Source organism: Budorcas taxicolor, chromosome 11 (assembly GCF_023091745.1).
Source record: "Budorcas taxicolor isolate Tak-1 chromosome 11, Takin1.1, whole genome shotgun sequence".
Taxonomy (NCBI): domain Eukaryota; kingdom Metazoa; phylum Chordata; class Mammalia; order Artiodactyla; family Bovidae; genus Budorcas; species Budorcas taxicolor.
In genome coordinates, this window is record NC_068920.1 from 17552206 (window position 1) to 17563559 (window position 11354).

At 51.4% G+C, this 11354-nt stretch overlaps 1 protein-coding gene across 2 annotated transcripts in view; it reads right to left on the reverse strand.

The window, feature by feature from the left end:
* The window catches only part of GFOD1 (glucose-fructose oxidoreductase domain containing 1), a 95301-nt gene extending 85597 nt beyond the window's left edge, over positions 1–9704 (reverse strand). For both annotated transcript variants that reach the window (XM_052648919.1, XM_052648920.1), the window contains exon 1: positions 9229–9704. In XM_052648919.1, coding sequence (XP_052504879.1) covers positions 9229–9481 — 253 coding nt within the window. In that variant the 5' untranslated portion in view covers positions 9482–9704. The remainder of the gene's footprint in view (positions 1–9228) is intronic.
* Between the last annotated feature and the right edge of the window lie 1650 nt (positions 9705–11354).

Genomic DNA, 11354 nt, shown 5'->3' on the forward strand with positions numbered 1-11354 from the left:
TGGGTCTATAAAAGACTTTTATGCAAATGTTCATCACAGCATTATTTATAATAGCTAAAAACTAGAAATAATACAAATACCCATCAAATGGCGAATGGATAAAACAAAATGTGTTCTACGTACATAATAAAATATCATTCGGCAATTAGAAAAACAATGCACTCCTGCTACATGCAACAGAATGACAGATATCAAAAACATGCAAGGTGAAAGAAGCCAGGCTTAAAAGACTACACTTATATGATTCCATTTATACGAAATTCCTAGGAAAGGCAAACTGTTAGCAGATAAGTGGTTGCCTGGTGCTAGGGGTGGGAAAGCGGGATTGGCCAAAAACAAGCATGAGGAAATGTCAGGGGATGTTGCAGTGTTTGAAGCTTTTGGTGGTGATAGTTTCACAAGCAAACCTACGTTTACTAAAACCTGCATTTACTAAAAATCATAAAATCACTTACAACGGTGAATTTATGATTAAATATAAAGCACGTCTCAGTAAAGCTGTTTTGCTTTTTTTTTTTTTTAAGTAATGCTAAAGCTGCAAACCAACTTAATTTGGGGCTTCAAAACTGGATAGTTTCAGTTTATGGATATTAAAGCTAACTAAGAGAGCATCTCAGTACCCTAAGGGCTATTCTAGTTGGAAATTGGAAATTTAAAAAACAATTCGTATCATTTAATGTAAAGTTACTTTTCCGCAATTTTTCATACTCACTAACAATTCTCAGGGAAAGTCTAGAGGCTTCCCTGGTGGTCCAGTGGCTAAGATTCCACACTCCCAATGCAGGGAGCCCTGGGTTTGATCTCTGGTTGGGGAACTGGATCCTACATGACGCAACTAAGACCTAGAGCAGCCAAATAAATAAATAAACTTTTTTTAAAATAAAGTCTAAACCCCAAGGCATCCCAGACTTGCCCAAACCTGACAGACCAGTTCCCCCACAGCCCTGCTGACAGGTTGAGGGCTGTTAGGGCGAGGGGTCCATGAGACTCCCAGCCGGGAGTGCGGGAAAGTCTTTTCACAGCAAAGGAACTCCCCCGCACCCACCCAACATCTTCCAGTTTCCGAGCAAGGCTCAGTGAGTGCGGGTGTGCTGAGTCTCTTCAGTCGTGTCCGACTCTTTGTGACTCTATGGACTGCAGCCGGCCAGGCTCCTCTGTCCCTGGGACTCTCCAAGCAAGAATACTGGAGTGGGTTGCCATGCCCTCTTTCAGGGGATCTTCCCAACCCAGGGATCAAACCTGCATCTTTTATGTCTCCTGCATTAGCAAATGGGTTCTTTACCACTAGCGTCACCTGGGAAGCCCCAGGGACCCACACCTATCAGCCGAGTTCCCCACAGCAGCTTCTCCTAGTCTTTCTAGACCCACACTCCAGCCAGGTCTGCCAGGCATATCCTTGCCCAAATCCCCTGGCCAGGTGGCTTTGGTCCAGCTGAAATCTGTACTTGTCCGAATTCTCCAGAGAAACAGGATCAATAGAATATGGATAAATAGAGAGCAGGGTTTAATTTTAAGGAATTGGCTCATGCCATGAAGAGGACTGGCAAGTTCTAAAATTTACAGGACAGGCCAGCAGGCTGGAAACTGGGGAAGAGCTGATGTTGCCATTTCCAGTAGGAAAGCGGTCTGAAAGCAGAAATGCTCCTTTCTCAGGGGCCTCAGTCTTTCCTGACTCCTGACTCCTTCGAGGCCTTAAGCTAATACTTGAACTCAAAGGGTCTCTGCCTCCTGGTGGTCCTCTGCTGATACACGCCATGCAACAGGTGCTCCGTGAAGACCTGCAAACCTACATAAAACTCCATGGAGATGGTCATGTTCATCTACTCTCCCATTACCTACCTAAACCCATGTGCATCCTAAATTTAGTAATAATGACAAGGTTGGCATCATTTGATCCCCATATATATTTTTCTCTCTACTGTTTTACCATGGTCATTGCAACAGCACCAAAATGCCAAATGTGTAATTTCACAAAGTAGATAAAGAACCTCCATCATCAAGAAACATCCACAGCTGTAAAATCTTTAACCAAGTCTGTGTTCTTATAATCAGCACCTGTGTGGAGCGTGGACTGGCTCAGAATGACCACTCTTAATCCCTCCTCCTCTGCCCTTCAGTAGACTGGTCCCTGCAGCATTTTGTGATGCAGCCTCCACATCGTGAGAGAACCGCCAAAAAGGCTGGGTCAGGAGAAACCATCAGGCAGGAACAGGAACACCTGGGGGCGGGGAGGACTTCCCTTTTCAGGCGGTGAGACAAGTAATTTTTGTGTTTGGGAGCTGCACGTGGACAGTGTTCCACCCACCACACAGGCGCAGGAGGCAGAGGAGGCTGCTTGAGAGAGAGATGCTTGATAAAGGCGACGCGCAGAGAAGAGCAGAACTCAAAATGGTGAAATTCCAGGAGTTCGTGGGTTCCAGGTACCTACGGAGACCCAGCAACATCCCTGCCCTGAGCTCCATGAGGTGCCCAGCATCCTTCCCACAAGAGATGCTAAATCTTCCCGGAGGACAGTGAGCACCTGGAAACACACCATCAGCACTTTGGAGACCACATATCTGTGAAGCCAGGACTGGATTTTCAGCACGGACGCCATTGGAAGCCTAGTTTATGCACATTCCCTTTTTAAAATAAGGAAACTTCAAACCCTACTTTCTGAATCTAGCAGGAAGGAGTCATCTCATCAGAAAATGAGGGGGAAAGTATCTCCAGAAATACCACGTGGGACTGTCTAAATTACTGACCACACTGGGGAGAAGCAGAACCAACATTTACTGAGCTGATGCAGACAAAGGGAGGTGGGGGGTGCAGTGAGCATGGACTAAGTCTTTATCTTGCCTCCCACATTTAAACTGCCACACCAACTCTATATGATAGTATCCTTAACTCCATTTTATTGGTGAAAAAACTGAGGCTCACAAAGGGTGTTACCTCTGCCAAAGCCACACAGTTGTAGCCTGCCAACCTTTCCCAACACTGGTTACTTTTATGTATCACCACATCTTAAATCATAAGGCTCTTTGATGGATCAGGATGTCCTTGAATCAAAATAGAGAACTAATTGTCTATTTCTTTCTCAGTGAAACCTTTAAAACACACTATTTACTTTCACTTTTTTTGGGGGGCTGGGTGGGCGGTTCTTTCCCAGTTTCAGGTATCAAAATGTCCAACTTCTTCATTTGGCTTCTCCCCGCTCCAAAATAAACTTCTGCAGAATTGTACGTTTGCAAAGCCAGATACCATCAACAATCATTCACCTGAGCCTAATTTCAGTTAGATGAAATGAGGCTGGTGATGCTTGACTTTTCCTAACAGCAAATAGAGTCATTTCTTTCATTTACATAAAGCCCCAGAGCTTTCTCAACTCTACACCAAATCAATAGACCGAAATAATTTCTCTCTGTGCTCAGGGGCAGACACTCAGAGGAAAATGCAATTGCCTTTACTACAGTCTTCAGACAGGAACAGATGGAGAATAGACCCTGAAGGAAAAACAGGAAATGGAGGGTTTGCTGGAGTTTCAGAACGGTTACTATCAACTCCAAGTACACCGTGTGGTTATCTGCAGCCGTATCTCTGCTCGTGTGGCAACGGTGACCGAGGGGGCCCTGTTTCCTCCCCACTCTCTCCGGCCTGTCCCCGCAGCCCTCCTCAACCTTGAGCAATTTGCTGACATTGTGAAGTAGGGCAGAAAAGGACACAGTGCTCCCAGTCTGCAGCTAATGATGCCAAACAAGTTGGGGCAAGATCAGAGTGGAGCAAGTTCAAGGCTCAATGAAACCCTACAGCCTTATTTAAAGCAGCATCCATCCCAGGGGGAGACCTCCCCAAAGGAGCCTGCACTGTTTTCTCTAAAAATCGGGGCAGGGACCATGAGAACAGACGTTGCCTTGTGACATGTAAAGGCAACAGGTATTTTAACACAGTTCCCCTGCAAGCTTAACAACTCATGGTGGGGGATGCCTTGTCGTCCCAAAGGCAGAGAACCATCACAACTCTGTGTCTGGCTGCTACAGCATCCGTGCCACCTGTGAGCTGGATGGAAATTTTGCATCTTGGGTCCCACCCTGGAATCTGCATTTTGACAAGATCCCCAACCACAAATTAATGTTTGCAAGGTACCAGGCTACTGCACACCGGACAAAAATGTTCTGTATTTACTGACACATCCTGTTGATAAGCAGAGCATTCATTCATTCGATGAAAGCATTCATTTGGCAATCAAGAAATATTTATAGCATGCCTATGATGTGACTCAGTGCCTGGCACCGTCTAGGGGAGATAAGGCAACCTGGTGAGTCAAGCAGACAAAGGCCCTACCACCTCGAAGAACTTACATTCTAACTGCGCAGACAAATAGCAAATAGAAGAATAAGCAAACACATAAAAGAGATTATCACCACCTTTGATAAAGAATCCATGTATTTATCCTTTGAGCACACTGGCCTGCAAGCAAAATGCCATATGCACTAGATTATTCATTAAAAATTTGTATAAGCAAAAGGTAGGAAATAACTGAAATGTTGAGTCACGCTGCTGCTGCTGCTAAGTCACTTCAGTCGTGTCCGACTCTGTGCGACCCCAGAGACGGCAGCCCACCAGGCTCCCCCATCCCTGGGATTCTCCAGGCAAGAACACTGGAGTGGGTTGCCATTTCCTTCTCCAATGCATGAAAGTGAAAAGGGAAAGTGAAGTCACTTAGTCGTGTCCGACTCCTAGCGACCCCATGGACTGCAGCCTACCAGGCTCCTCCGTCCATGGGATTTTCCCGGCAAGAGTACTGCAGTGGGGTGCCATTGCCTTCTCCTGAGTCACGGGGAACTGCTTAAATAAATTCTGGTTTATCCATACAGTGAAATGCCATGCAGCCAAAAACAGGAAGACCAGGACTTTTACCCTCTGAGTTTCCCATATATGTATGTATGTGTGCATGCCCAGTTGCTCAGTCATATCCTACTCTTTTCGACTCCATGGACTGTAGCCCACTAGGCTCCTCTGTCCATGGAATTTTCTAGGCAAGAATACTGGAGTGGGGTTCCATTTCCTACTCCAGGGGATCTTCCCCACCCAGGGATTGAACTGGTGTCTCCTACATTGGCAGGTGGATTCTTTACCACTGAAACACCTGGGAAGTCTAGTGTAGACTTTCAAAATCTTCAAAAGGGACATAAAAACTTATAACCATGATTACCACCAGCTGAATGACAGGGATTAGGGGACACTTCCTCCTCATTGTGTACTATTTTGAATGTGTTAGAGCTTTTGAAATTTGTGCCATCTGAATACATAACCTACTTAAAATAACTGAATTAAGGCTAGTTTTTACACAGATGCTTTAATGTGAGTGCAAGAAAAGATGGAGGTACACAGTGCTGAGACTCGGGGAGTAGGGGTTGGGTCAAGATTGAGGAAAGGGCAGGATTTCAGGAGGAGGTACCACCGGTGCTGAACCTGGAAGGGTGAAACAGGCATCCATCACACACACGAGGCAGAAGGGAGTTCCTGACAGAGGCATGGACGCAGGAACAAGAGAGGGTCTTCCCAGGAAACACCCGCAGTTTGGTTTAGTTGCAGGGCGTGGGGTTCCAGAACCACCAGCAGGACATGAGGCTGGACAGAGGCAAGGTCTTGCCTGCTGTGCCAAGAAGTTGGGGCTTTTCTTAGAAGTGATGAAAGCGGGGAGTTTGCAATTCTTCGAGGTTATTCCAGTAGCAGCGTGAAAGGTGGACAGAGGCAGGGGTGGAGGTGGGCAGACTGGAGCCTAATTCAGATGAGATAAGAGGCTAGTTCCTTCTTCGGGGGAAGCAATGACGTAGACGAGGCAACAGACGTGAGAACAGTGGGGAGTCGGCATCAACCAGATTTAGGAACTGATTCCATCAGAGGGGTAGACACAAATAAAGGATAATGCCAACCATCTCACCTGGGCTGCCACTCTCTAAGAAGGAAGTGAGGCAAAGGAGCAAATTTAGGAGATGGGAGAAGAAGGCATGACTATTTCTGGGGAGGTGAGGGAAGCACAGTGGGAGGTTCACATCTCTAGCTGTATGTCCTTGAGAAATTCGACTCCAGCCTCTTCTGTAAAGTAGGGCCAATAGTCATCCTAGAGGATTATTTTAGTCATGAAATGAAACATGTCATAGACCACAGCTACCCCATTGCACATAGTAGGCATGTGACAAGAGGCAGCCCGGACACTGTAGAAATTATACGTTGCAGAAAAATGTCTCCAACAGAGAAACGCTAAGTTCGCTAAGGTAGGGAATTCAGGCCAGTTTTTGGAAATCAGTGGAAGATGCTGTGGTTCAATCAACTGCAAGTTTTGCGTCTCCGTCCTGGCCACTGCCCCTCACCTCTGACCAGTATGGATGGAGGGCACAGATCTCTTGGCATTGCTGGGCAAGCAACTCAAAGGAGGATAAGAAGAGGAGGCCAGGACCAACCAAGCTTGGCTTGTTTCAATTCCAGGCAAACACTAGTATCTACAAACCCTCAATGGCCAGGCTGGCCCCATAACTGTTTGGGGTTTTTCACTTCCTGTGTTGCATGCGTTCAACCTCCAACTGTGACAGCGCAGCAAACCGAGATGACCAATCCATGGGGCACACACAGGTACAAAAGAAAGAAGAGTCAAGTCTAGCAATTTTCCAGTGAAGATGAAGCCTCGAATGAGCCCAATCCAATCATCTCTAAATCCAGAGCCTCCACACTGCCTACAATCAAAAGCAGGTGGTCTGATTATCTGTGAAATCAGGAATTTTAAATAATTTAAATGGCCAAGACTTACCATGAAAATATGAACACACCCCTCTTCCTTAGGCATGATTAAACCAAGTCTACTTCTTTCGCCTGTGACACTTCGTTCTGAAAAGGTAACCCATCTCTGTCTCGTCAAGGAAAAAAAAATTACAGGGATTTTTAAAAATAAGAACAGAAGTATCCAGAAACGTATCATTTGTGCCACTTCTCTCAAAGCCAGAAAACCGGAACATCCCTGTTCCCCAAACTGCCGCCCTCCAGGAGCCATGCTCTGCAGTTGCTCTGTGGGCCTGACCTTCAGTGCTGAGCTGCCATGGGGTGCGGGGGGCAGGGGCACAGTGTTACAACAAGGTCTTTCTGATGTGATCAGTCATAAGCCCTTGAGCAGGGCTCAAGACGGATCTGTTTTATATGCATTGCTCTTACAGATTTATGCTATAAGACAGTTATCATCTATTGAATATGCACAGCTCCATCGTGACCACAGAGGCTAGCTACCCAACATATATATTAGATCAAACAGAAAAGAAATATTGGCCAGAACCCAATGACATTACATTCAAATCCAAAGAAACCAGGCAACAAAAGTCAGAAACGTAATAAAATTTACGTGAAAACTGACAGCCGTGGACAGCCTCCTTAGATATCCTATCAGATATCCCATCTGAGTCAACAACAGAATGGCCTGATAAACGTGGTTTTCTAGGGAGAGCGTGTTCTACATCTGATCATAGTCCTGGAAAGATAGAATTAAAATACATGTACATGTCACCAACCCTAAATCCATGCCTGTTTTTAAAAATAAAACATTCTTTCCAAGATTGCATAAATTCCCACTGGTCTCTGGATGCTGTCTCCGCTCCTTCCCAGGGCTGCTCCTCCAACTCTTCCCTAACATGGCGTCCTGGGCTCTAAGCTGTGTCTCTTTTCCTGGCCAACAAAAATTCCAACTTTCAAGGGTGGGCAATGACATTTTCTCAGGCCCTAAGGAGCGAGCAGAGTCGGACACGACTGAAGAACAACAAAGGAGTGAGCAACCATCCAGGTTCATATAAGAACTGCTGATAGACAGCAAAACATGCACTTCTTCCTCTGGGCATGTCAGGGACTCTGATACTCTGCTGGGAGATGGTCCAGTCTGCCTGGATTAGGTGGGGGAAACCGGCGGTGATGGCTGTTAAGCTCATCCCCAACCTGCCTGTCACCAGGCCCTGGAACTACTCTTGCCAGGAATTAAGGAGGGACCATTGCATGTTCCCACGTGACACTGGCAGCCTCTGGAACTACTGCATTCATCCCTAAATTACTAAGCTGTTACTGTTGAGTCGCTAAGTCCTGTCTGACTCTCTCGCCATCTCGCGGACTTAACCACCTGACGCGAAGAACCGACTCACTAGAAAAGACCCTGATGCTGGGAAAGATTGAAGGCGGGAGAAGAAGGGGACAACAGAGGATGAGATGGTTGGATGGCATCACCGACTGGATGGACGTGAGTTTGAGCAAGCTCGGAGAGTTGGTGATGGACAGGGAGGCCTAGCGAGCTGCAGTCCATGGGGTCACAAAGAGCCAGACACGACTGAGCGACTGAACTGAACTGACTGCATCCTACCAGGTTCCTCTGTCCAAAGGATTTTCCAGGCAAGAATACTGGAGTGGGGTGCCATTTCCTCCTCCATCGAACCCAAGTCTCCTGCATAGGCAGGCGGATTCTTTACCACTGAGCCACCTGGGAAGCCCTAAATTACTAAGATCCTACTCCAAAACAGCGCGGAAGTCAGTTATTGGGCAGCAGCACCTGAAAGTTAAGTCTTTCTGGTTTTATCAAGTAACTCCCAGACGTCTTAGAAGATAGGCGCCCCACCCCCATCCCACCACTCCCACCATCCTAGCAAAGAGGAAATAATTCTCTGATTGTCACATCTCTAATCTCCCTCTAAACTAACAACGCCGCAGAAAGAAACAAACTATCCTAGCAGGGCGCCACAGCTCCTGACAGTCAGGTAATCTATTGCCGGCAGGAAAACCCGAGACACGTGTGCGGCCCTTTATTCAGGCGTTCCTGGGCGCGCACCCGCCTCTCGCAGGCGCGCACGCAAACACACACATTCGGGCGCTACACACACACAGCTGGCGACTTAGTTTTGTCTTCCTGCGAGCCGCTCATCCCCAGTCCTAAGCATTTCCTCTGCCTGATCGAGTTCCCCGGAACCCGCGCCTCCTCCAGCCTCCGCGCCACGCACGTGGGAAAGCGCGCCCGAGTGGTGCCAGAAGGGAGGAGGGAAGCGTAGGTGTGGGGAAGGCCAGGGATGACGGCGGCGAAAGCTCCGAGTGGGATGTGGGATCTCGGATCCCCGAGGGCGCCGTAGGTGCCATGTAAGCTTCCGGGATGAAGAGGGGGCGAAGGGGAGAAAAGCAGCGGGGGAGGGAAGGCGAGAAGGGGCTGGGGGGAGGTGGGGAGGGGTCGCTCACCCAGAGTCTTGACGGCGATCTGCCTGGTGAGGGGCGGCGGAAGGTTGATGCACACCAAGTCCACGTCCTGGTGCAGGAGCACTTCGTCAATGCGGCTGGTGTAGAAGGGGACGCTCATCTCCTTGGCCAGCTCCTCCGCTTCCTCCTGCGTGCGGCCCCACAGCGCCTTCACCGCGAAGCCCTCGTCTTTCAGCAGCGGGATGATGACACGGGCCGTGAGGCTAGTGCCGAACACGCCTACCCCGGGAAGCATGGCTGCTCCGATCCGCCTGGTTCGGCGTTAGCTCGGGATCTCCGCTCGAACACGCGCGCGCACACACCACACACAAATACACACACACACACCCCTCTAGACAGTCTGGCACCCGGCTCGCCGCGGTGCGCCAGCCACTGTGCACCGGGCAGGGCGCCCGGGTGCCCAAGAACGCACCGAGCTGCAGGAGAAGCGGGCTCAGGCGTCTCAACTCGGTGACCGCTGCTGTGTCCGCCACGCGAGGCTCCGGTCCTTCCCAGAGGCGGCGGCAGGCACCCCGCCGGGGCGCCCGAGGCCCCGAAGCCCCGCGGAACCCGGGCTCAGGCGGCTCCCCCGTGGCAGCGCCGGCCGGTTGCGTGCGCCCCGCTGAGGCCGCTCCATGGCCGGCTCATCCCCGCGCGCCCGCGCCGCCGCAGCCGGGGACCGGCTCTCTCCCCCGCGCGCGTAGTTTACCGCAGCCGGCGAGTCGCACGCACAAGCCTCGACCGGACCGGCCAGGCTGCAGGGGGGGTGGGGGTCCCAGTCCTCGCTGCCCGCCGCTCCAAAGGAAATAAACCGGCGGCCACCGGCAGGCCGGCTAGGCAGGAGGCTCGGAGGGCGCCGGGCGCGGATGCGGAACGGCAGAGCAGCGGCGGCCACGACCCGGCGCCAGCCTTCTCACGCTGCTGCCATGTTCGCTGGTCGGGGCCGGGCTCCGGGCTCCCGGCTCCCGCGGGCGCGAGGGCGGAGTTGGTGAGTTTGGCTGTCAGCGGCCGAGGGAGGCGGGGCCCTGGGGGTGCCTGCCCCGCCCCCGCCACAGCGCCGCTCGCCATTGGCCGCCGCGCGCCGCCCCCGCCCCCGCGCCGCCGGGGCCCCGGGTGCGCGCTGCGCCCTGGCCAGCACTCTCGCGGCTCCTCCCCGGCCCCGCCTCGCTCGCCTCCAGCCTCTCTCATCTCCCCTTTCTTCACCCTCCGCCACCTCCTTCATCCTATCCTCGTCTCTTCCCAAACCCCGCCCCGAACAAGCCAAAATAAGTGTATCGAGGCAGGGCGCGCCCCATCAGGCTAGTCGTCGGTGCCTTGGAAGAGAGCAGAGGGCGCCGGGGCCCCGAGGGAAGGCCAGGGGAGGCGGTCAGGTGTGAGCAGCGAGTCATTACCACCTCCGCTCCGGGAACCACGCCGAACAAGCTCTCCTCGCATGCTCCCTTAATCCCCACACCGACCCTAAGATTATAGGGAAACCCATAAAACCGATGATGTAACTGAGTCCTGGGAAGAATCAAGGACTCGCGCAAGGTTGCACAACAGGTAAACCACAGGCCTGGAGTTGGAATCCTGGCTCCGGAGCTTGGGCGGCGAGCCGGGGGCGTTCTCCTCCTCTCCAACAGGGCCTCTGATCGTGCGCCACCCTCTCCGGGCCGCGCACGCAAGGTCCAGCCACCTGCCTCCCAGACAGTCTCGTCTTGATAAGTTCTGCTTCCCCGGGGGGCCGGCGGCCCGCCGTGGAAAAAAGGGTCCCCGAAACGGCTGCGGCACTTGTATGTCGCGTCTGGGTTTGGAGACAAGAGTGGGTCGCTCGGCCAGAGGCCTCGCCAGCCTCTCGCCTCGAGCTTTGGCTCCTTCGACATCAATTTCCGGGCCCTCCGCTCGCTTGTCCCCCCACCTCAACCCTCAGCTGCCTCCCGGAGCCCTCGTGGAATAGCCGTGGCGGGCAGGCCGAGGCTGACCCCGCGCCCCACGAGCGGTGGGGACCCTGCGCGTGTGTGGTTTCAGGCCCTATCTTCGACACCCCTCACTCGGCCTGCCTGGCTCGTGGTAAGCGCTCCATAAACATTTGGTAAATGAATGAATGAATGCTCACTGAATGTCCCCTTTGCGCCCACCTGGTGCTAGGA